The following is a 22,052-nucleotide window of genomic DNA, read 5'->3' on the forward strand; positions in this document are numbered from 1 at the left end:
CTGTGGAGCCTGAAACACACACGCCCTGGCTTCATTTCAGCTGGGAAAGTGATTACTGCCTGGGCTAGAAACCCACCCACATTCCCTGGGGACTGCAACTGATGGGTGAGGCTAATAACGGGCACACTCAGGGCTGCTGCAGAGAGAAGCTTCCCACCTGCCTGAGTGTGTGTAGACATGTGCATATGTGGGTATGGAAGTGTGTTGTATGTTTCTGTATATATGTGTGTGTATGTGTGTGTGTGTGTATATATATAATATATATGCATGTGTATTGTGTGCATAAATGTTTCCATCCACATGTATGTGTGTGTATACATACTATGTGTTTAGATATACATGTATGTGTGGTGTGTATGCATAGTCGGTGTACAGTGTGTATGTATATAGTGCATTTAGTATGTGTGTATACATAGTGTGTGTATATATGTAACACCAACAGCTAAATGCATGAGCCTCTACTGCATGAGCTAAAAATCGCCTGGCTCTTAACTAAGGCTGTAGCAGACTCACTAATCTCTATGTGGTCTTGGTGCCACTAGTGGGAACAGAGCACCCCACCCAAGAGGTGTGTGGGTTACATATACATTGTGTGTGTGTGTGGTTTATGTACAGTGTGCATATAGATAGGGGGTTACATCTTTTTGCTTCTCTTAAACAGTAAGACTTTTGCAAGTTGCCAGCTGACCTCAGCGACTCTCTGCAGCCTGTGCAAGCCAGGGCCAGGGGCAGCACCTGTTTGCTACACCTGCCGGTGCAGGGCGTGGTTAGCACCCAGGGGTGCCAGGGCGGCGCTCGGTGGCTAAAGGAGCAGGCCAGGCGCTGCAATGCGGAGGAGCTGAAGAGAAAGGCCCCTTGGTGCGGGCTGGCACGACCGGGGCAGCCTGCACCGTGCGGGAGGCGCTCGCCCCGCACTCCCGGGGAGCTGCGGATCGAAAGTGACTCGAGTGTTGCTAATGGCCGTCTGGCATCAGCCAAGCGGAGCCAGTGGTGCCCTGCTGGTGGGCACGCTCTCTAGGCACCTCCCGAAATACACCTGCAGCCACCTAAAAACCCTTCTCTTTGTGGTTCTTTCTTGGGAAGGAAAGAAATGCCCGGGCATTGTCCCAGCCAAACAACGCCCCCGCCTCCTACCCCCAAATCCCCAGCCAAGCTGCCGTATTTCGAAATGAAAGGACAGCGGTATTTCCCATTGAAAGCCCTGTTTTGCGAAAGACCCCAGTCTTGACGAAAGCGGGGGAGAGCCTTTATTCATCAGCTGCGTTGACTGACTTAAACCCCATCAATAGTGGCAGTCTTTGGGCTGTTTTCGAGTCAACAGGTTGGCTGTTTTTTTAAAAAGGAATTGAATTTCAGGAACAAAACCAAACACACATTTTTTGCATGGATTTTGATGCGTTGATTTAGTAAGAAACTCCCTTTACGAGCCTGGAATAGATGTCTCCCAGCCAACAAAGGTCATATATGGGCATAAAATAACTCCCTGCCCGGAAGCGTTTGGCATTACATAGTACTGACCTGTTCTGTTTGGACTCTACTGGTACAGTGGTTTGTTTCGTATTGGGCTTGGGATGGGAGGGGTTTAGGGTTTGGTAGGTTTTTTTAAAAAATATTTTACCCATACCATATGGAGCAGAGCTAAAAACGAATCTCCAGCCTAAGTAAATGGTACGATTAAGATTTATTTTCTTCTCGCAAACCATATGATGTTGTTTTCCAATCTGTTTAAATGAAGAACAGGAAAGTCCTCTCCGGATCGGCTTCTGGGAAGAATGCTTGTTTAGGAGCATCGCCCACTAAGAAGTATTTGGTGATAAGCTGATAATCAGGTAGCAGTGACCATCCCCAATACTTTAGACCTTGCTGCTTAGAGAATATTTGATCAGACAGGACCTCCATTAGGAGCTGGTAATCCGCTATCAAGGCATTTTAGAGCCATTTGAATGTAAGGAGATTTTTATTAATGGTTCATGAGCCTGAAAGTCAAAATTGACTCTCGGAGCAGATTTTAACAGTTTGTGGTATTATTTATTCTAATTTTTTACTTCCCCCAATTTAAGTGATCTAACACACGTTAATCAGATCAGGAAGGAGAGAGACTAACAGTGCTGTTAACTAGTGTTGGATTGACATATTTACTAGAACATTTTTGAGAACTCCCTATAGACCGTTCGCTGTTTAAATCTTTTCTTTTCTTGTTAGACCCGGCATTATAAATAGCAAACTACAATCATCCAAGAAAATATAGCTCTCCGGATCATAGTGTATCGTTGTACAGCTGATCTCAGCTGGAAAAGCCTATGTGTTTGCTAAAGGTACCCTCACTAGAGTGAAGTGTGAAATCAACACGAGCCCCATCCTGACACGGTGTAGTTTGAAAAATAATTGTCTCAAATTCTCATGCGCCTCGACCTTGCCTGGGTTTGTTCCTTTCGATTTAAAACTATCAGGAGATGTTAACACCAATTGGGTGACCTCCCTGCGGGCGGCTTTTGTCGTTGTTACAATAACTTTCTAAAAATTATGTTTACACGTTTAAAAAAATAAAATAAAGATGGCTAGGAATGAAAGGGTTAAAATCCCCGGTGAGCTAAATGCTGTATTGATCTCTAGCGATAGTTGTTCAACGGCACAAGCGATGGGCTTCGGTGCATCAGAAACGCTGAGCTAATTGATTTGCACAGACTTTATTGTTGGCTTGGATGGTGGGACTCACCTGTTTTAAAACGCGGTCAAGGTGTGTCCGGTAAGGGGCCGACCCTGCATTCCTGAATGTAGAAGGGTCGGTTTGTCCCACTAACCTTCGCATCTGAAGGGTGTTTGTATACTCGTTAAAAACTCTTACAAGCTATCCTAAGGAGCAGCTGAGGACCTAATGCCACCCGGATGGCTCTGGGTTTCCTCTGTACTTTTCAGTCACTTCTGGACTGAAATGCATGATTATCCATCCCTATTCGTTTCTGTTCGGTTCGCTCATCGGTAACTCCGGAGCTGTCCCTTAGCTAAGTGTGTGTCTATACAAAAAAACCCATTTATTATTTGAAAGCCTTCTAATGGTCTGTGCTTTTTGGAGGCGATGCACTTTGCAGTCAGAGAGACTCACCGCCGTATGCCTCAATACACCGGAGTCTTGTTACAATTTCCTGTTCTAGCCCTCATTCTGGAGCGTCTTTGCTGTCTCAAAGACCAATCCAAACCACGCGTTCACACCATTCCATCTGAGGGCCCCTAATCTGGCGCAGGCAAAACACTTTGACTTCAGCAGGGGCTGCAGGAGGGACCCTTTCTTACAGCCTGAAATGGAGAGACCTGGTAATGTTAGTTTGGGGGTGGGGGACGATTCTCAGAGAGGGGGGTTGGTGGGGACATGATTATCCATATATTTCAGATATAGTGTTTTGAAAGCCGGGATGGTGAACTACAGATGTGTGTGGGCGTGCGGGGAGGGAGAAGGTATACAAGTCATTCTACTTTAAGACACTGTGTGTGTGATCTGCGTATATCTCGTGTGGGGGGGGGGGGGTTGTAATCAGAGTACAACTGCGCACACACACGTAAATATCATGGACTTTAAAAGCTGGCCACCGTCTCTGCAGAGAGGCTGTGGAAATAGATCAGATCAGAGAGTCAAACAGGAAAGACTGGGACATTTTTAAAAGGGTGATTCTAAAAATGGTTCCAAACGCAAAGTGTGGCGCTCCGTTTGCCGTCTACACATGGCTGGGGTGGTGTCCCTCTGGCGGGAACCGTGGTCGGAAGTCTCTTTCTAATTCGATTGCAGCAGCCTGTGGTTAGTTCTGGACCATCAAGGGCTAGCTTGGCCTCTTTGGGTGAATCTAGACTGTCCAGCGCGCAGGAGGGAGACTGCCTCGAACAGGCTTGCCTGACAGAGCAGATCGGTGGTGTTGGTGTATCCTGTGGGGTTTACCGCCTGCGCCTTTATTTGAATCGCCCGGTGTGTGCACAGGCCAGGACAACCACCATCTAGCTGCGTTCCCTCGCTGAAGGCAAGGTCAATTGGCTTCCTAGATCCTTTCCGGCAGTGCTGCAGCGTTGTTCAAGGGGGGAAAGCGACCCCTGTTCTTGCACTGCGGTGACTGTCAGTGGCTCCCAGGTTTCCAGGGCAGGGGATGAATATTGAGAACAACGCCGCGCAAGCACTGCGCTCCTTTAATGGTCAGCTCCCCCCCCACACACACTCCTCCTCCACACCCCGCATGGCCGGTGGGGTGGGCGAGGCGTGACACCGGGGCAGCAGCGCCGGAAACAAGCCCGCTAGGGAGGACATGAGGAGAGGGGAGTTGGTGCCGGACTCCCATTTTCATACAAACCCCAACCCCAAACCAGGTGGGCGGGGGAGGGCTTTGGGCTTAACCCGAGCGGGGTGGGAGGCCGGGACGCAAGGTCTTCGCAGCTGGAGGAAGCGGGTTCTTTTGCACATCTGGCCGGCCCCAGCATGGGGGGGGGGGGGGAAGCGGGGGAGGCTGCGAAAAGGACTGTTGGTAGCTTGAGTCTTTGCAACTGCGAGGAAAAGCTCCGGGATTCACTTCTCTTTCCCCAAGACACCTCTGTGTGTAATTTGACAGGGAGGAAGAACGGGCCTCGCCCTGCTCCCGGTGAAGCGGGTGGCAAAATCCCCACTGACTTCAATGGGGGAGGAGGGTCGGGCCCATAACTCTTTCCAAACGCCCATCAGTAACACAATCAAAGTCTCTGCAGTCCCCCCACACAACCCCCCCACATTCGCCCCTCCTGCAGGCTTCGGGGTGGCAGGGATCAATCTCACCGCCTGCGGCTGCCTTTTGGCGCAGGTATGGGGTACGGAGGCAGCTGTTTGGTGGGGAGCCTGCCCGGCCCAGTACCCCGCCGCACCGAGGGCGTTTTCCCCATTCATCGGTCTGCAAATTCCTTGTCAGGGAACCAAAACCTTTGGGGAGCTGAGTCAGAAAGAGCAACGCTGCGTTTGGGGGGGGCTCCAAGCGGTTTTATTTTCCAGCCCAGACGGGGATGCTCCTGCGTCTTCTCAGAAGGACACATACAAGCAGGCTACAGCGATGAGTAAATAACACTGACTTTTCTAAATAACTCTCCCCCCACGTAGCCTTGGAAACTGACAATACTCCTCAGCAGTTGGGAGGGGGACGGGGCTTATCGTCTTTTGTTTCAACTAAAAACAAATGATATTAAGAAACTGGAGGGGGGCACAGATTGGAGAGGGGGCCAAGGGCTAATGCAAAGGGGTGGTGAAGATGAAGGGAAAGCTTTTGTAGATGTGGTAACTTATAATCAACAGACACTGGAAACTTAAAATCAACAGACACTGCTGGAAACTGCCCCGAGAAAAGCCCATTCAGATGAACTGAAAGTGGAGTTTGCAGCTCTGACTGTCGCCCTATGGAAAAAATCGTCCTGTATAATCAGCGAAGGAACAGCAGAGCCACTGGAGAGAAATGCAGGAGGTCGATTTTTTTAAAAAAAGAGCTGTCCTGCCCTCTCAGGTTTTGTTTAACATTTTCCATGCCAGATCACAGTGCTTGAGTGAGGGGTCTAACTTACATTTCCTTTTAGAAAAACATCTTCCTTGATACCTAAAACTCACAGTTTGGTTTAGACGTAACATAGACTCGGTTCACCTGTCTCTTTCCCCGCTAAGTCCAATTATTTTGTTCCGAATTTCCTTTCCAAAATGCAGGCTACAGGAAACGAATCGAACTTGAATGTCGATCGGCAAAAGCAGTTAAAAATGTGTTTTGATTTTTTTTTCTTTCTTTTCCCCTCAACCCCTCGAGTTTGCAGTGTGCCAGTATAGAATCAAACGACTTTTCACCTAAATCTGCTTTAAAACAGAATAAATAAATATGCGGATTTGTTTAAATTGATAGCTATCCCTAAACAAAATGAAAGCCCTGAAATTGTTTAGCTTTTCTGATTAAGAAAAACGGTAACTAAATTATTTTATCAATTGAAAACTAGGGGTTGCTACCAAAATAAAAAATAATAATAAAAAAATGTCCGTGGGAAAAGCAAAACACGGTAAAGAAACAGGGTTCTTTTAAAAAAAATCTCGTTTGAAAGCCTTATACTTCCCTATAAGGAAAATCATTTTCAGATAATATTTCCCTTAAATCCTTTTTTGCCATTCCTGGTTTAAACCAGATCAATGGAGAGAAACTTTAAGCATTCACCTCTTTTACACTGGTAGGAGGAACATGTCTACAACCATTTCCTACAAGGGAAATGGACTTATTTATTGATTGTCTTTAAAGTGTTCTGCTTTTTAGTGTGATACACTTGTTAGAAAAATACTATAAGGATTATTAAGCACTAGTTCTCGTTGAACTTCATTTCAATTGATAACCATTCATTCTTTCTCTATGTATTGCAAAATAGAAAAATAGCAACAAACAGCATTAAAACTTCCATTCATTTGAGAGCTGACTGATTTGCTGAATATTTGCTTGTTTATTTTTAAAGGATAATCTTGCCTTCCCATTCTAGGGCACACTAAAACAGAAATAAATACATTAACCAGAAGTGAGTCATTTTACATGCATAAAATCTGTATAATTTATACCATCAAGTTAGACTGGGAGGAGGGGGAAGGCTGATGAAATGTAAGAGATTAGGTGACGCAACAAGATAATATATGGAGAATTCCCAAAGAAGACTCTCTTTTCTTAACTATCATAACCTAGAATCAAGTGCAAATATCGTCAGGTCCTGTAAATCTGTCGATCAAGAGACTTCAGAGGGATTTCCTTCAACAGACTTTTTTAAAAAGCCCCCAAACTGTTTTATTAGAAATATTTGAGCATAGGCTTCACAGCAATCTGAGAAAACTACATAACAGGCTAAGGTTTGAAGTAGATGCATAATAAATAGCGGAAACTGACTCGGCTTCCATTTGTTGACCCGTGGCTACCAAACAGAATATCATTTTAAATCGAGTTATGCTTGTAGCTAGCGCTGAGCCCACTGCACCATTTGCGCCTCTGCATGTGTGATGAGAGAGAGAAAAGCAGGTACCCTTTAAAAAAAAAAAAAAAAAAAGGGACCGGTTTTCCCCAGCAGTTTCAAGAAAGAAGCAAAACTGACCAGGGCTCTTTGTATTCAGCTTTGGAAATTATAGCTTTAAAACTTTTTCCAAACTCCTTTGTTCAGATATCACTTCTGCCTCAATTGCTCTCAGGTTCTGTTCGCATCCCCTCCCCTGTTTACCTCAGAAAGTTCATAGCGGCAGGAGAAACAGCCCTTTAACCAACCAGGACATTTCTTGCTCCCTCGCTGCATTCCCCCCCCCTAGGAATATGGGCACTGCCTACAAAGCCCTTTTCCACTCTCTGAAAATAGCCGATGATTTTTTTTCATCTTAACTGTGGCCAACTGAACGTTTTAAACACAAAATCAGCCCTTGTATTTGCTACCTGTACCAAAGGAAAAAACATCAGCCTGTGGGGAACTTAAACGCAGAGAGATTTTCCACTCCATGCATTTGATGAAGTGGGTTTTAGCCCAGGAAAGCTTATGCCCAAATAAATGTATTAGTCTCTAAGGTGCCAGAAGGACTCCTTGTTTTTGCTGATACAGACTAACAGGGCTACCACCCTGAAACCAGAGAAAAGAGGCACTCTCAGTTCAGTATAGCATTTCCCTTGTAACCCCCAGCCCCTTTATTTTTGATGCCCCTTGTAGTATGATGTCTTGAGGTACTTTCCCACTTTCCCTAACTCACCTTGTACAATTAAAATGGAAGACAACCATAAATTGTGCTAGAACCATTTTAATATAATTATACATATCTGCCAAATCCAGGGGGGAAAAGGTTTATGCATATATATCTTTTTTCTCAATTAACATCTGCAAGCATAAACGACAATGAATTTCTCCGTGTAAATTCATCAGGGTCAGAGCAATTGACCAATGTCCTGTTTTATTTCTACTGCCGGCTTGGCCAGCAGTAAGTTACTACAGATGAGTTTAGTGTCCTTGTGTGTTTTTCTTCTCTCTCTTTCAGAGACAGTTTGTTGTAAAAAGTTTCAGTACAGTTCACCCGTGGTGAAAGGCGATCTTTTTAGGTATTTGTTTTTTTTTTTTTTTTTTTTTTTTTTTAAAGATGATACTAGGTAACTCAGTTGCTCTGAATTTCACTTATAATTATAACCTATTTAAATCACAGCAGAACCCCTGCTGGGGAGGAGTTCACAGTTGCATACAATACAGGAGATCACAGTTTTGAAGTCTAGCACAGATTAAAAACCACAGATGTACCATGTATATAAGACACACACTGATTGTCTCTTAAAAACTACATATTGACTCCTTATGAACATTTCTTCTTCTTCTTTTTTTTTTAAATAAAGTAGTGCAGCTAGGACAATCAGTCACACAACCCACACAACCCTGAACCAAGGTCTGTCAGTGCCAACTAGCAAGTTGGGCATGAAACAGTTGAATGAGCTTGAGAGAGAGAAAGAGAGAGAGAGACGCTGTCCATTCCAAAGATTTTTAACCAAGGGTTGGCTAGCACGCTGGAAACCTCTGGGTGAAGGATCTTTCCACACACACACAAAAGAAAGGAGAGAAAGAAAAAAAAAAACACAACCAAACCTAGACTTTCTTTTTAAAACTGGCCCATAGGTGGAATGATCTGCCATTCCTTTCAAACAAAGAAACCCAACAGTTGGCTAAAACTATAAAGAACACAGGTAGGTCTGTCTGCTTCTGCTCAGTAGATGATCTGTCCTTTTAAGGCCTTCTTCCTTCATTTCTTCTTTATTCCTTTCCAGAGCTTTTGGGCAGGAGGTGAATCTAGGTATGATCACACCAACTGTCTCTTTTTTTTTTTCTTTTTTTTTCTTTTTTTTCCTCTTTAATTTAACCAAGACCTGACTAAAACTGGAATGTTCAGCCCAGCATGTTTATTATTATTTATTTATTATTAATATTTATTCTTATCACAAAGGGGTCCTACAGGCCTTCACAAAACCTGGAACTTCCATGAAGATGTCTGGTCTTTATAATCCAAGCAGTCAGCATTGAAGTTTAGCTTCCAGGAGGCGGTTTGGTCCTTATAATCCAAGCAATCGGTGGTTGAGTTAAAACCCAAGCTTGATGCTCCATAGCCCTGGGTGGAGAGGGAAGCTGGGGACTGGTTGAGATGGCTGGTGACTGCATTGGTGCCCATAGGGCTGAGTGTGGCCCCTGGTCCAGGAAGCTGGTGGTGCATCGGGGTCAAATAAGATCCACAGTCCATCCCCCCGAAGTAGGAGGTTGAGCCAGCGTATCCTTGGCTGTAGCCTGAAGCCTGGGTGTAGGTCATGGGGTAGGATCGCTGCATGCAAGAAGAGGATGTGGACAGGGGGTCTGAGAGTGGGGAGATGGAAGCTGGGCTCCAGATAGACACGGGGGCACTGCTGCTGGAAATGGCTGGGACGGAGGTGCTGGAGGGGGGGGTGAACTGCCCGCTGGTGCCGCTCTCCGAACTTACTTCGCGAGCCGGGGAGCTCTTCTTCTTGGCCGGCCTCACTTTGCTCTGGCCCCCGTTCTGCTGCTGCTGCTGCTGCTGGCGGCACTTGGCCCGGCGGTTTTTGAACCACACCTGGGAGAGAAGGCGAGAGAGAAGCCGCGGGTTAGTGCCGCTAATGCCCCTGCCCAGGGGCGAGGAGGTCTCAGAGGCGCCCGGGGGTTATTCCAGCGGGGGCTGGTTTGAAAGGGGTCCCACACTCCGGGATTGGGAGGAAGAAGAAGTAGAAATGAGCAAATCAAACCGTTTAATAAGGGCATGGGGGGGGGAGGGGAATAACCCTCTCAATCTGCTCTGCCTGCCAGCCTCGGGCCCCCCAGGGCCTCCAGTTAATTGGAAACAATAGAGCCTTACACCGGGTGGAAACAGGGAGACAAAGGGGAGAGCGTGTTCGCAGAGGCGTTGCTTGTCCCTGAGGCAGGCGGCGGATTCTCCGCTCCCGGCCCAGCTGCCCGGCCTCCCCGATGGCGATGGACATGCAGAGCAGGTATTTGATTTGGGGATTATTCGCGCCGCGGGGATCCCAGGCACCCGGGGCTGCTGCCCACTGATCCCAACAACCCACTGCCACTCGTGCGCTCTCGCCTCGGCCCTTCACTCTCATGGAGGCTCTGCCAGGCCCCAAGGCACTGCTCGCTGCTAGTTAGGGTCTACAGAAAGTCTTGGTCCTGTTGTGTGGACAGTTTACTGGGGGAGGGGAGAAGAGGAAGGGGAAATGGGGCCTTTAACATGATAGCACTGCTGGTTTTTGCAGATGGCACCTTCGCTGTAGCTAGTTGCTTGTGTTGCCTATATAAACTTGATTGCACCAGGCGTTCCAGATTCCCAAGATCAGTTGTTGGCTATTTAAAGATTTGTTGCCCTTTACTGCAATTGGCCTTTTGACCCTATTGATGCCCTGGGACCAGTGACACAGAGAGGGTAGCATAGACCCTTTCACTCAGGTTTAGGTCCCGATCCTGCAGAAGATCTCTCCTGGACCGGTAGAGTCAATGGCAAAAACAGGACCTGTGGGAGTGGGACCCTGGTAAGTTTCAAACAACTGGCTCCTGATGCTCAGATAAAAACCCTAAAACCAAGGTGGGTAGAGGGAGGGAGGCTGGCGCCCCCAGACACGAGAAGACTAGGCTAATAAAACACCCTGAAAGTTGTTTGCACCAAACAAACGTTCGGAGCTCAGTCCTTACTCGGGCCAAAGGGACTTCCCTGGGATTTTTTGCCTGAGTAAGGAAGGCAAGACTAGATCCCCCCTCCCCCATTCTTTTCCCTACCCATCACGCCAGTCCCTCAGTGAGTGTGAGACCCAGCTTTCTGCTGCCCCTTGACTCAGTTGGAAACACTTCTAAGGTTCCCCGCACTCCCCCTCCCCCAGCCTTCATCCACTGACGTCAAAACACCTCTGGCTTTGAAGGGTGCAGGAGGGGTCCCTTGTCTGGAGTCTAATGGCCTCCCAGACACTTGCTCTCCAATTAGCTGGCGGGGCAGGCGGAGGTGAGACCTTGCAGCTGTCCCCGTTGCCTATGGAGTCTCTGTAGCCTCCGTCAGTGGCTCTGGGAGCTGCTTCCAAGCGGCAAAGAGGCCCCCTGGGCTGGCTGCGGGAGCAGAGGCTGGGCCTGGGTTTGAGTCTATTTGTGACACCGCTCAGGCAGGGAGAAAAGGGGGAATCAGACTCCCCGCTACAGCCACTGAGCTGCGTTTTGCAGGAGTGCACAATGCCCGTTCCCGGGACCCCTTCCTGGGGCCTGCCCTGGCTCTCATTACAATTCAGCGGGAGCAAGGATCGGGTCCCTTCAGCAGCTCCCAGGAGAGCAAGGGTTGGCTGGGCCTAGGGCGTTTGTCCCCGAGCTGTCCCAGCTCTACAGACACCGGCAAAGGAACGGAGCTCTCCCGGCCTAGCGGCGGCTCCTGGCCAGAAAACCTGCCTCTGGCAACTGTGATCCATGGCGAGGGCTGCTGGGGAGAGTCCTCTTTGGATTCCAGGGGATAAAGGCTGGGGCGAGGGGCGGAGGGCTGGGGCTAGGGCAGGCTGGGAGGCAGGACGGCCAGGGGAGCGCTTGAGGGAGGAAGGGGGCTTCTGATGGAGGGTGTCTTGGGGCACCAAGTCCGGGAAGCTCCCAGCGCTGCGGGTGCCTGGCCTGGGTGAACGGGAGCGGGGGGGCGGGGGGATGGGTCCCTACCTGCACCCTGGACTCGGGCAGGTTGATTTTCAGAGCTACTTCCTCGCGCATGAAGATGTCCGGGTAGCGGGTCTTGGCGAACAGCGCCTCCAGCACGTCCAGCTGCGCCCGGGTGAAGGTGGTGCGCTCCCGCCGCTGCTTCCGAGGGGTCGCTGCGAAGAGCAGCCGGAGGCCCTTAGCGACATTCAGCAGCGGACCCTCAGCCCAGCCGGGCAACCGGCCCAGGCACCGCGCAGACGCTTCCCCACAACACCCCGCGCAGCGCTCCCCGGAGACAGCAACAGCCTCCCCAGCGCCCCGAGCCCCTCATGGTAGGGCCCCCCGCCCAGCCCAGCCCCGCTCCCGCAGCCCCAAGCACCAGCTGGGAAAGTTAACGCGGCGGGGGAAGGCGCAGGGGCGCATTTCCCAGGGACGGAGCCAGAGCGCCCTGCGCCCCCTGCCCCAAGCTACCCACCCCCCGCTTCCCAGCCCATGCCGGCTGCGCCTCTCCGGGCAGGAGGCAGGGCGTTCTTGGCTGCCCTGACCCCAGAGCCTCTGGTTGGGGCTATGGAGTGTACCCACGGCCGGGGGCCGGGGCGAGCCCTGCTCTCCAGGGGCCTGACTCAGTCCCCAGCGCAGCGGAGTCCTTGCCTCCCTCGGCAGCAGAGGCCGGGTCACGCCGCTTACCCGGGTATCCCACGGAAGGATGAAGCAAGTCCATGCCCGAGGTTGTCAGACTCAGCCCGTTGACTGCATAAGGTGGTTGCTTGAGATAAGACATCATGCTAAAGTTGTGCTTGGAGGGGAGTTGGCCAAAAATTCGGGGAAGGGGGAAAGGCCCGGAAGGTCTCGATTCCCTCGGGCGCGGAGATTCGGGGTCCCGGCGGGCTGGCTGAAATCAGGTGTCTACAAAGTGACATTAAAAAAAGGAGGGGTTGGTTAATCGAGCTGTCTGGAGTCGATCTTTTATCTCCGCTGGCTTGTTTGAGTGTGAATCTCAACAGGCAATCCCTCTGCTCGGAGACACCGAGACCTCCAGCTGCATTTTGGACCGGAGGATACTGACTAGATAAACGCATTTAAAAAAAAAAAAAAGTTACACCCCATCCAGTAATTACAACCCGCCTCGCAGGAGCACAACCCCCCATGCCTTCAAATGCACACATTGTATTGCTACCCTGGGCATTTGCATAGGATTCGTTGGCTGGCACTAGCTAATTGTCTCAAACAAAACTTGATTGGGGCCATTTGCAGACACAAAGACCTCCTTGGCTAAATAAATAATGCTGATAACAAAGCCCATTGGTGAGAAACAAAGAAACAATTCAAGAAACTGATCTCTCCCTCGGTCTTGTTGCAGGGCTTTTTAATTACCCCAGCTTTTGTCACATTCAACTGCTACGACCCCCAAAATGCTGGTGCATTTAAGACCTGAAATGCTACCTTGGAAAGAGGCAAACTTTTCTGTCCCGCCACGATCATTCCACGTTTGAAGTGATTTCTGTCAGCCATTTTTCACCTAATTACTACTTTGGGTAATTAGATTTAGAGGTAAGTAAGAGATTTATTAGGCTTTCAGAAACTCTTGCGTATGCAGCTAACGCTAAACAAACAAGCATTTAACTTTCAAACAGAAATCATCACATGGCTAAACTTGCTTCCAAATTTCCCCTGGTAGTAAAAGAGTAACATTGAACATCAGCAGCATTTTCTTTCCATTGCAAGACTGTGTTAACAGGAAGATGCATGTTACCATGCAATCCACTCTTGCATTTGGACTGTATACAGCTTTGTGGTCTTAAGAAACAGAGAGGTGATGGTAGAAGAAGTGTCATCGTTTAACTTTCCAGCCACAAATTCCCTTTGGTGTTGTGTCCCAAGCCCTTCTGACACCTATTTGGAATGCAGCCGCCTGCCCCCCCAAAAAAACTATTTACTTTTTCACCCTGCTTCAGGATTCCAAAGTGTGACATTGACACATCCTGACAGATTAAAACATTAGCATTTCTTTAATAAAATCTTGTCCTGCTCTTGGAAAGAGCTAAGGACTTTGCAACTTTGAGAAAGCGACATTTTTTTTTCCAAAATGGCGGACAAAGGGTAAGGAATTTCCAAGTGTACTAGTCTCTAGAAGATTTGGATAGTGATATTTAGACTGGCTGGCTTCCTGCACAAGCAGCTATTTTAATGAACTCCTTAATAGAGAAGTTAATTTATTTTTCGCGTTACAAAAACATATCTCCTTTAATTCAAAGTTAATGCACCAAAAAAGTGAATGTTTGAGACATTTCAGGGTTTCCCCCCATATTCAAAGGTAGATATTTCATTAAATAAATACATCTCAGCCAAGTTATAAACAAAGACACCTTCCTCTATTTCAGTTCCTATGTTACTGCAAACCCCAGTCTAAGGAAGATTTTGAATTAGTATTTTACTTGTTTTTTTTTTATACTTTCCTGAATTGCATGAATTAATTAATACATTCAGATACTTATTATTGTATTTCCTCTTGAACCTAATTATAAATAATTTGCAAATCCTTCTTCTATTAGGGAGAAAAATAGGATAAGAAGATATTTGTTTTAAAAAGAATATTGTGGGTGCATATTTGTGTGTATGTGTGACATATACATGTATAATACACACATATACACACATTGTTCATTCACGCATCTGTTTCACAAAAATCCTTAGGGAAGAATTTAAGTTTAAATTTTTAAAATTCTCAGAACAAAAAAAAATTCGCTCTTATTTGTATTGTTTTGATGTTTGACCACATGCAACTTTTAGAGGGGCATCCCCAGGCCCAGTTTCCTACTGAAATAGGATTAAAAGCTTCCATCATTGGTGTCAAACTTTTTTCAAGTGAATTCGTTTTAGCCTTGGTGGGAGAGATTTTCTATCCTTTTTTTTTTTTTAAGTGCAGAAAAACTGCCTCACTTTGAAAGTGGAGGGATACACTATAAACCCAAGGCGTTTACAAAACACACTTGCCTGCAAGTGGAAATACAATGAAAAGTTTGATTTACGTCCTACCTGCTCAGCCGCGAAGCCCCTTTGCATGCGGGTTGGCTGATCTGACCTGCTTCACAGCAAGATCGCAGTTTTATACCTAACGGCTATTCTGCGCAATCTGTCACCTTTTTCTCTCTCCCAAAGATCCAATCTACCAGTTGCTCGCCCCTCGCTCAATAATAATTACCCCGTCCAAGAATTAATTATAATAAATGTTTTCTTGATAAACTAACGAGATAATCCGAGTGGCACACGGTCCCTAATTACGGGCCGCCAGACCCAGCTCTGCAGATCATGTGCACTGATTAATTTTCTGCCTGATGGCAATGAAACAAAACATATAGACTGGCACACTGTTTATCAAAACAAGAAGCCCGGTGTTTGGCCTTTTAAGAACTGCAGAGAAAGTTTGAGGCCTTGGGGAATCCACCAGGCTTTGGCTGAACGTGAGGGAATCATTTAAGAGACCCCCCTTTTTTGTGCATAGTCACTTTCTGGTTTTTAATATTTTTTGTGACAGTCTCTCTCCCTCCCTTTTAACAGGAAGGGGAACTTTTTGTATTCCAAAGTTAGCAGTGGGTTTAGAGGTCTGATCAAATTTTGCTCTTCATTCGACCCGACCAGTGTAACTAAAATCATTCCCAAAACCTCAAAATTCTCCTTCAAAAAAATAAATAAAAAGTTTTAAAAACCCAGCCCTTCATTGCTATACAATGAAACCACAGGCAGGGTTAAAACCAGAGATCGACCCAGGAACGGACTAACCAACCGTATTATATTAAAAACCCCAAATCCTGCCTGGCTCACGCTTTTTAAAAACATTTGATTTGATTTGCACCTTAAGCCCGCTTGGGTCGCCATGAATGTAAACAAACGTAGCCCCGAATGACTGAATAAAGAAGAGATTACCACTGGGGAGAAACTTGCACTGAGGTTACCTTCTTCCACTAAAGGGGAACAAGTTTGAATAGCTGTATGTATATTAGCTCCAGTTTAGCTAATAAAGGTGCTTTCAAAGAAGGGAAGTGCCAGCCACCTACATACGCCGGAGTCCTGTATATAAAGCAAATGGCTCCTCTTTGAAAGCACCTTTCCAATGAAGCTGCGAACCATTCGTCTCCCTTTTAGAAATCGATCCAATTCCTGTCATTCATTTAAACAGCAGATAGAAGCAGCTTCCCATTTATTTATTTATTCTCTCCACCCCAAGATGCTTTAAAGAGTCGCCCCCCCCCATATCCACTTTTTTTTTTTTTTACTCTAACCCTTTTCTTGTTGCCTCGAGTCCTTTCTGGTCAAAGCCATGTTTGCAAAATGACTTTTTCCTTTGCTTAGTCTATCGATCGGGAGTCTTAGGCAGAAATCTGTTTATCAATAACCGCTGAGGCGAGGGGATTTAATTCCAATTATTTTTTTATTTAAAAAGTATATGTACCGCCAGAGAGCGGCTCGAGTCAAGAGGATCAGGCCAATAACCACCACAATAAGGGTTGTGGTTTCCCCCCCCCCATGGAAAAACTCGATCTTGTGGAGGAGAGTCCCACAGACAACAGCATAAAGGAAGGGAAGGGGGAAATTCGAGGGGCTGTATCTACCCGCCTCCTCAATTAGCTGATTTGGTCCCTGCATTTTCATCCAGAGGAAAGACTCTACATTTCGGGGAAAGGAAAATGAATTAAATTGGGGGCATAGGCGAGCCAGTTTCTAAACATGCTCCTCTCCCCGACACCTCCCCCCCCCCCCCCCAGGACTGCGAAAATATGACCGGTCTAAATCAAAACAATGGGTTACGTTTCCTTCCCAAAATGATATCTAAAGAGAGTCTTGATGCTTTGGATGACTGCCCGGTGCAAAGAGAAATCCGCCCTCACCCGTTCCCCAAAAAGCAAGCAGGCATTTTATTGTCAACTCTCCTGATACAGCAACTCAGTTTTACAGGCGAGAGTCAGGGGGTACAGCAGAATCACATCCACATGCGCCGAAAAACAATTCTTTAAAAAAAGCAAAACCCCTTCTCACTTACCTTGAAGCGTCTAGGGAGGCGTGTGCCGGGGGGGAGGGCAAAAAACGGACCAAATGATCCTGGCCAAATTCAAAATCAAGAGTTCTCCTACAAAAGAAATCACAAAGCAGTAGGTTAGAAATCTTGCATTCTGGATCCACCTGGCCCAAGAAGTCAACGAAAAAGGGGCGAGCGAGGCTACAGGCGATCAAGGGGCCGGGGTGTGGATTCGATACATACAAAGTGGGCCGTTGCAGGATCTGGCCAAGTGATTTGCTTTTTAATAACAGTGGAGAGTGAGTTGGAGCTGAGGTCTCTACCTCTCTCAGGGAGATTTGCTGAGAAAGCGCCGCTCCGGCAACTTTTTGACGCAAACTCTCCAACCAATGGCAGGCAGAGAATGATTGACACATCTAAGCCAGGGGGAAAATAATAAAAACACACAACAGGGGGAGGAAAACAGGCCACTGCTGCACCAGGGGGACAATCAGGCAACAAATAACAGCGACCAAAATGACACCAGAATATACATAAAAGAAACGATGCTCGCTTTAAAAATATACATTCTGGGCTGGGGCATATGAACTAATTGTACAATTAACATGACGGACAGCAAAGATCACGTTACCCTATTGCTGGGGAGAGGAGGAAGCGGGGGGAAGATAACACACACACTCACGCACACACAAAAATGAGGATATTAAAATATAAGAGTAAACATTATGGGAAAGGGGGGGGAAAGTGGGTAAATACAGGGGAATACAAAGCAAAAGCTGCCAAGAAGCTCTTGGATTAAAAGCAAAACGCCTGTCAAAGACGAAGACGCTGAGGTATCAAAGAAAGTGAAACTAAGCCAGAGAAAGGGAGAAAGAAAGCGCCAGCACAAACTATTTCAGGGGGCTCCCCCCCCCCCCCCACCTGCTATACCAGACACACGAATGGTTAGCAGATCTGGGCTAGGACAAGGGCAGACAGAAAACGGGCTACCACTGTCCCTGCGCTAGATTTCCAGTTTAGGGTCCAATGGATTGCTGCAAGAATAGATATTCCAGAGGGCATGGGATAGCCAGCGCAAAGGAGCCATCAGCCATCCCGGGGTGTGTGTGTATAATATATATATATATTACCTATGCAGTCAAAATGGGGGACTGGGGCGAGCTGGATTGAATTTACAGTCCCTATAGGACATGCAAATATTTAAATACAAATAAAGGGGATGCGGCAGGGGAGGGGGATATTGTACGGTTCCTAGCGGCAAGCAAAATCCGGAGAAATCCCGAAATGTCAGCGATCTGCTGGCAGCACCAAGGAGCGGTAGATGCCCGTTGCAGTGATTTACTATTACACGTCCAATCGGACTGCGATCGCTGCCTAACTTTTCCCCACCGCGCGGAGAGCAAGCCAAATGAGCCCGTTTAAAATAGGCTTTTTAACAAAAAAAATCTCGCGGCGATCAGGAGACAGAAAGCAACCAAGACAGCGGCGCCCCTGCCTCCACCGGCACCGGGGGGGAAAAAATAAAATAAAACCATCTCGAGCCTTTGAATGGGGCGACCTGTGGCAATGAAGTTAGAGGAATTAATGCGTCTCTTTGTGGCGGTTTGTGTGGAATCAGATGTGGTTGTCCTTGGGACGGACAGCAATTAACGCATTATTGCAATGCAGCCGAGTTAGCAATTTGCAGCACAGCTTCTGGAGCTTTATTTTTTTTTTTGGGGGGGGGGAATTAAAGAAAACAAAAAGCAAAGTAAAACAACAACAATCGCCCGCCCCCCTTCCGTCCCTGCCCTTTGCTCTGCTTGTCTCCCACTTCCAGGGCTACTTTCGGGAAGTTCTGCTGGCTGGGAACTCAAGTTGCAGCTGCTCGCTGGGGACCCAGCAGTGTCCAATTCCCTGCTTGCCCAAGATAATTAAAGCATAGATCCACCATCCCACTTTTTAGGAGCCCTGACACATTTATTTTGGGGGGGGGGAGTCCTGGCTCTTTGTAACCCCCCCCCCCAGTTACTAGATACAGATCTGTGCATACAATACTTAACTCTGAAATGATGTAAATATCCCGAGATAGGCACCGCCACCCCACCCCTCAAAATTTCATTTAACATAGCAGCAATAATAAATATCGAAATTCAACCCCCCCACACACACACACATTCGTCCCCACACTATTTAATAACCTTGGAAGAAATCTAAAGATAATTCTTTCCCGTGTATCCTGGGGCAGAAGGAATTTTTTTTTCTGAGTCGAAATCAATTTTAAAAAGGGGGGGCAGTAAAAGGGGAATGGGGTACGTAAATGGGGGTGGAGTGGGAGACGCAGTTAAATAAAATACAGCGCCCAAGAAACTAGTTAAAAGCTGGGATAGAAGATCTGGAACTACGTTATATTCCAAGCCACAGGACTTGTAGTAAATATCCAGTCTAGCAGCAGCTCCTGAAATTGACCATGCTTATATCTTGTGGGGCAGTGTGGATAAGTGAGCTCCCTTTCCCGTAGATAGGGGACTGCATGAGGCGAGATCCCAGCCCTTTCCTTTGCCCTCTAGTCTAATAACTTTGGAATAATCGCACGGCCAATAAAACAAGTGGCAGAAATGGACGGTGTTACTTAAATAAACAAGGGTCTCTTTAAAATTCTCATCCACTTCAGATGTCTAAAGTAAGATTGTGATGATTTTGTCACGGTTTGGTAAATTTACCCCTTTAAGAGGCTTTCATAAATCCCAGAACACACCTTCAGCCAGATTTGAATATAGATTTAGGTTTTAAAACCCAGAAGCTGGGAACACCGCTTTATCAAAGAGAATTTCCCTTTAGCTTAGCAATGTGCTGGAATGGCTCTTGCAAAGATTGGATCTGAAAGGGGGAAAAAAAGGGGGAACCTTTTTTTCTGGAGGAATTCTGCACAGACTTTGCAGCAGCTTCAGTTTTCCTGCAGCTAATGGGAAAGTTGCAAAAACTGGTTCTCCAGCTGTAAGAATTTGCGTTTTCATTTTTTTTAAACTTTCCAATCTGTTCTTTTCAATTTGGAAACCATTTCAGATCAGGGGCAGCCCCAGAAACCCAGTCTAGCTCGGGATAAATTGATAGTGGACGCTGCGTGTTGAACTATAAGAACTTTTGTCCTCTGAGAACCAAAAATCTACTTCTGGGATGAAAAGCGCTCTCACTTCTGATTTTCAGTAAGTTCTTCGACTTCCAATACCAATTGCGTTAAATAGCCCTTCATTTCCTCTCTCTCTGCATAGATGTATCAGTCATTCTCTCTCTTTCGCTCTCTATTTATTTCTGATTCCTTTGGCATTATTTTGCAATCCTACTAAGTTGACTGTTTTGCAAGCGTTTATTGCTGTTTGTATTTATTTCCCCGCCGGCGGATAGCGCTGAACTGCTCGGTTTGTATATGATGACAAAAAGAAAGAGTTTATTATGGGAGACTTAAGCAAGCCCCCTTAAAACGCACCGATTTATGATTTGCCACCTTTCTATCGCTGGTCGGATCCGGGGAGCAATGCATGCCACTCACTTCGCTTTTCCCTCAGCGGATTTGTGTCTAGTTAAAATATTCCGCACTTCCCTTGCAGTTTATCTGCAATTCAGCTGCGGTTTCCAACACTTCTCCTGACCCCCCCCCAAAAAAACTTATTTTTCTTGGGGGGGGGGGGGAGGATGCGATTTAAACAGCCATTCACAAATACCAAGAGCCACTTTTCAGAAATGTTACCAGTCCTTGCCATGTTCGAAAGAGCTCCCTTTTCATTTTGTCTCAGAGCTGCAGACTCTCCTTTGGGTTTTTTTCTTAGTCTCCATCCCAGCCTCGATTAAACCAACTTTCATAATTTGTATGGGGGAGGAAGGGGAGGAGATGGGGGAAGAAATCTGGCAATCTGGAAGCTGCCAATTTTATAGCCATCTATTTCCTAAACATGATACACTGAGCGAGAGGGAGAGAAGAGGGAACTACACCCGAGGAAGGGCTGAACATGAACTCTTGCCCAAACCAGAAAAGTCTCCCTGAAATCAAGAAATAAATTCGCAGTGCGAATGTGACCGTAACAAAAGAAGATCTTGTGTGTTTCCGGAGAGAGCTGCCTGGGGGTTGTGCCAGATGAGTGTCTTTGGGCGAAGAGGCGAAAAAGAGATGGGTGTGGATCGGGTGCGAACTAGTGTGGAAATGTTCTGTGCATCTCCGGGGGAAGTGTGGGAGCCGGTGGGTATCAGTTACCGTAATTTTCCTCTCCTAGCCTGAGTTGCCTGGATGAGCAGCTCTGTGTAGCAATCAGGTTCTAGCTTGCAGTTCTGGTATTAAAATCACGACCACACTCCAGTATCTAGCGTGCTGGCAAACTTCATAGCCAGTTTGGAAGGGAGGGAAACCAGGGTTTGTCAGAAAGAAGAAAATAAACCCTCAACGAAGCTTGAAACGAGTCTTTCTTTCCTAACCTTTTCCAGCCTTTATTTCCCGCATATGGGGGAAAAACAACAACAACTTTTTTAGTGAGATCCGCAAAGAACTTTTCCTCTCCTTTGGTTTCCTTTGGACTTTTAATCAGAGCCCATCAGCTGCAGCCATATATACAAGAATCGATATAAAGTAATCCGTGGAGCTGGGATAAGGTTTTAATCGAAAATCTTCTTTGCCATTCTTTGCAGATCTTCTTTAGCCGCTGGCTGGTGGAGAAACAAATGTTCATTTGCCCCCCCCCCCCCCTACACACACACACACACAAAATGCAGAAAACTTGCAAAAGATCAGAAACCAACTGTTGTTACCCCGTGAATAAGAAATGAACCCTCGTGTTACCTTCTTTCTGTCCCTTACTTCCATCTATTGCTTGATGGGTTTTGTACATTCATCTCTGAACATAACCTTGACAAATATATCCATAGTTTCGTCTTTTAAATGCCATGTTGGAAATATGATTTTACCTGCAAAAGAAAGGGGCGGATTTGTGTGTGTTGTTAGCAAAGATCAAAACAAGCATAACAGGGTCAGGAAATCTTCTAGTAAACGAAATCCTTTAATTTGCCAAAGATTAAGGAAGGACTATCACACTTTTTAAAACCGTTTTTTGTTTGTTTTTGTTAAATGATCTACAATTTAACTCGCTTCTTTCATTTCAGGAAATATTTATTTTCCACTGTCAAAAAACAGTCTTTAGTCCTTCCAACATAGCGCTAGGTATTTTGCTCAGAGGGGATGGGGGAAAGCCAGCGTTTTAAACAATACCACCAGCTTCAATTTGTTTTGTTATTTTAAATTCATTGTAAATCCATTCTGGCTCCCCTGTGTTCCTGCCTGATTAAACTGTGTGATTTGTCCCCCCAAAGCTGCACATTATCTACAAGTGCAAGT

The 22,052-nt window shown here is 46.6% G+C and overlaps 1 protein-coding gene across 1 annotated transcript; it reads right to left on the minus strand.

Annotated features, from left to right (window-relative positions):
- Positions 1-8,977: 8,977 nt before the first annotated feature.
- On the minus strand, positions 8,978-12,463 carry OTX2 (orthodenticle homeobox 2). Its single transcript, XM_065403688.1, has 3 exons — positions 12,367-12,463; positions 11,701-11,852; positions 8,978-9,598 (listed from the first exon to the last, which is right to left on the minus strand). The coding sequence occupies exons 1-3, from the start codon at positions 12,461-12,463 to the stop codon at positions 8,978-8,980; spliced, it is 870 nt and encodes a 289-aa protein (XP_065259760.1).
- Positions 12,464-22,052: the final 9,589 nt, after the last annotated feature.

Source organism: Emys orbicularis, chromosome 4 (genome assembly GCF_028017835.1).
Source record: "Emys orbicularis isolate rEmyOrb1 chromosome 4, rEmyOrb1.hap1, whole genome shotgun sequence".
Lineage (NCBI taxonomy): Eukaryota > Metazoa > Chordata > Testudines > Emydidae > Emys > Emys orbicularis.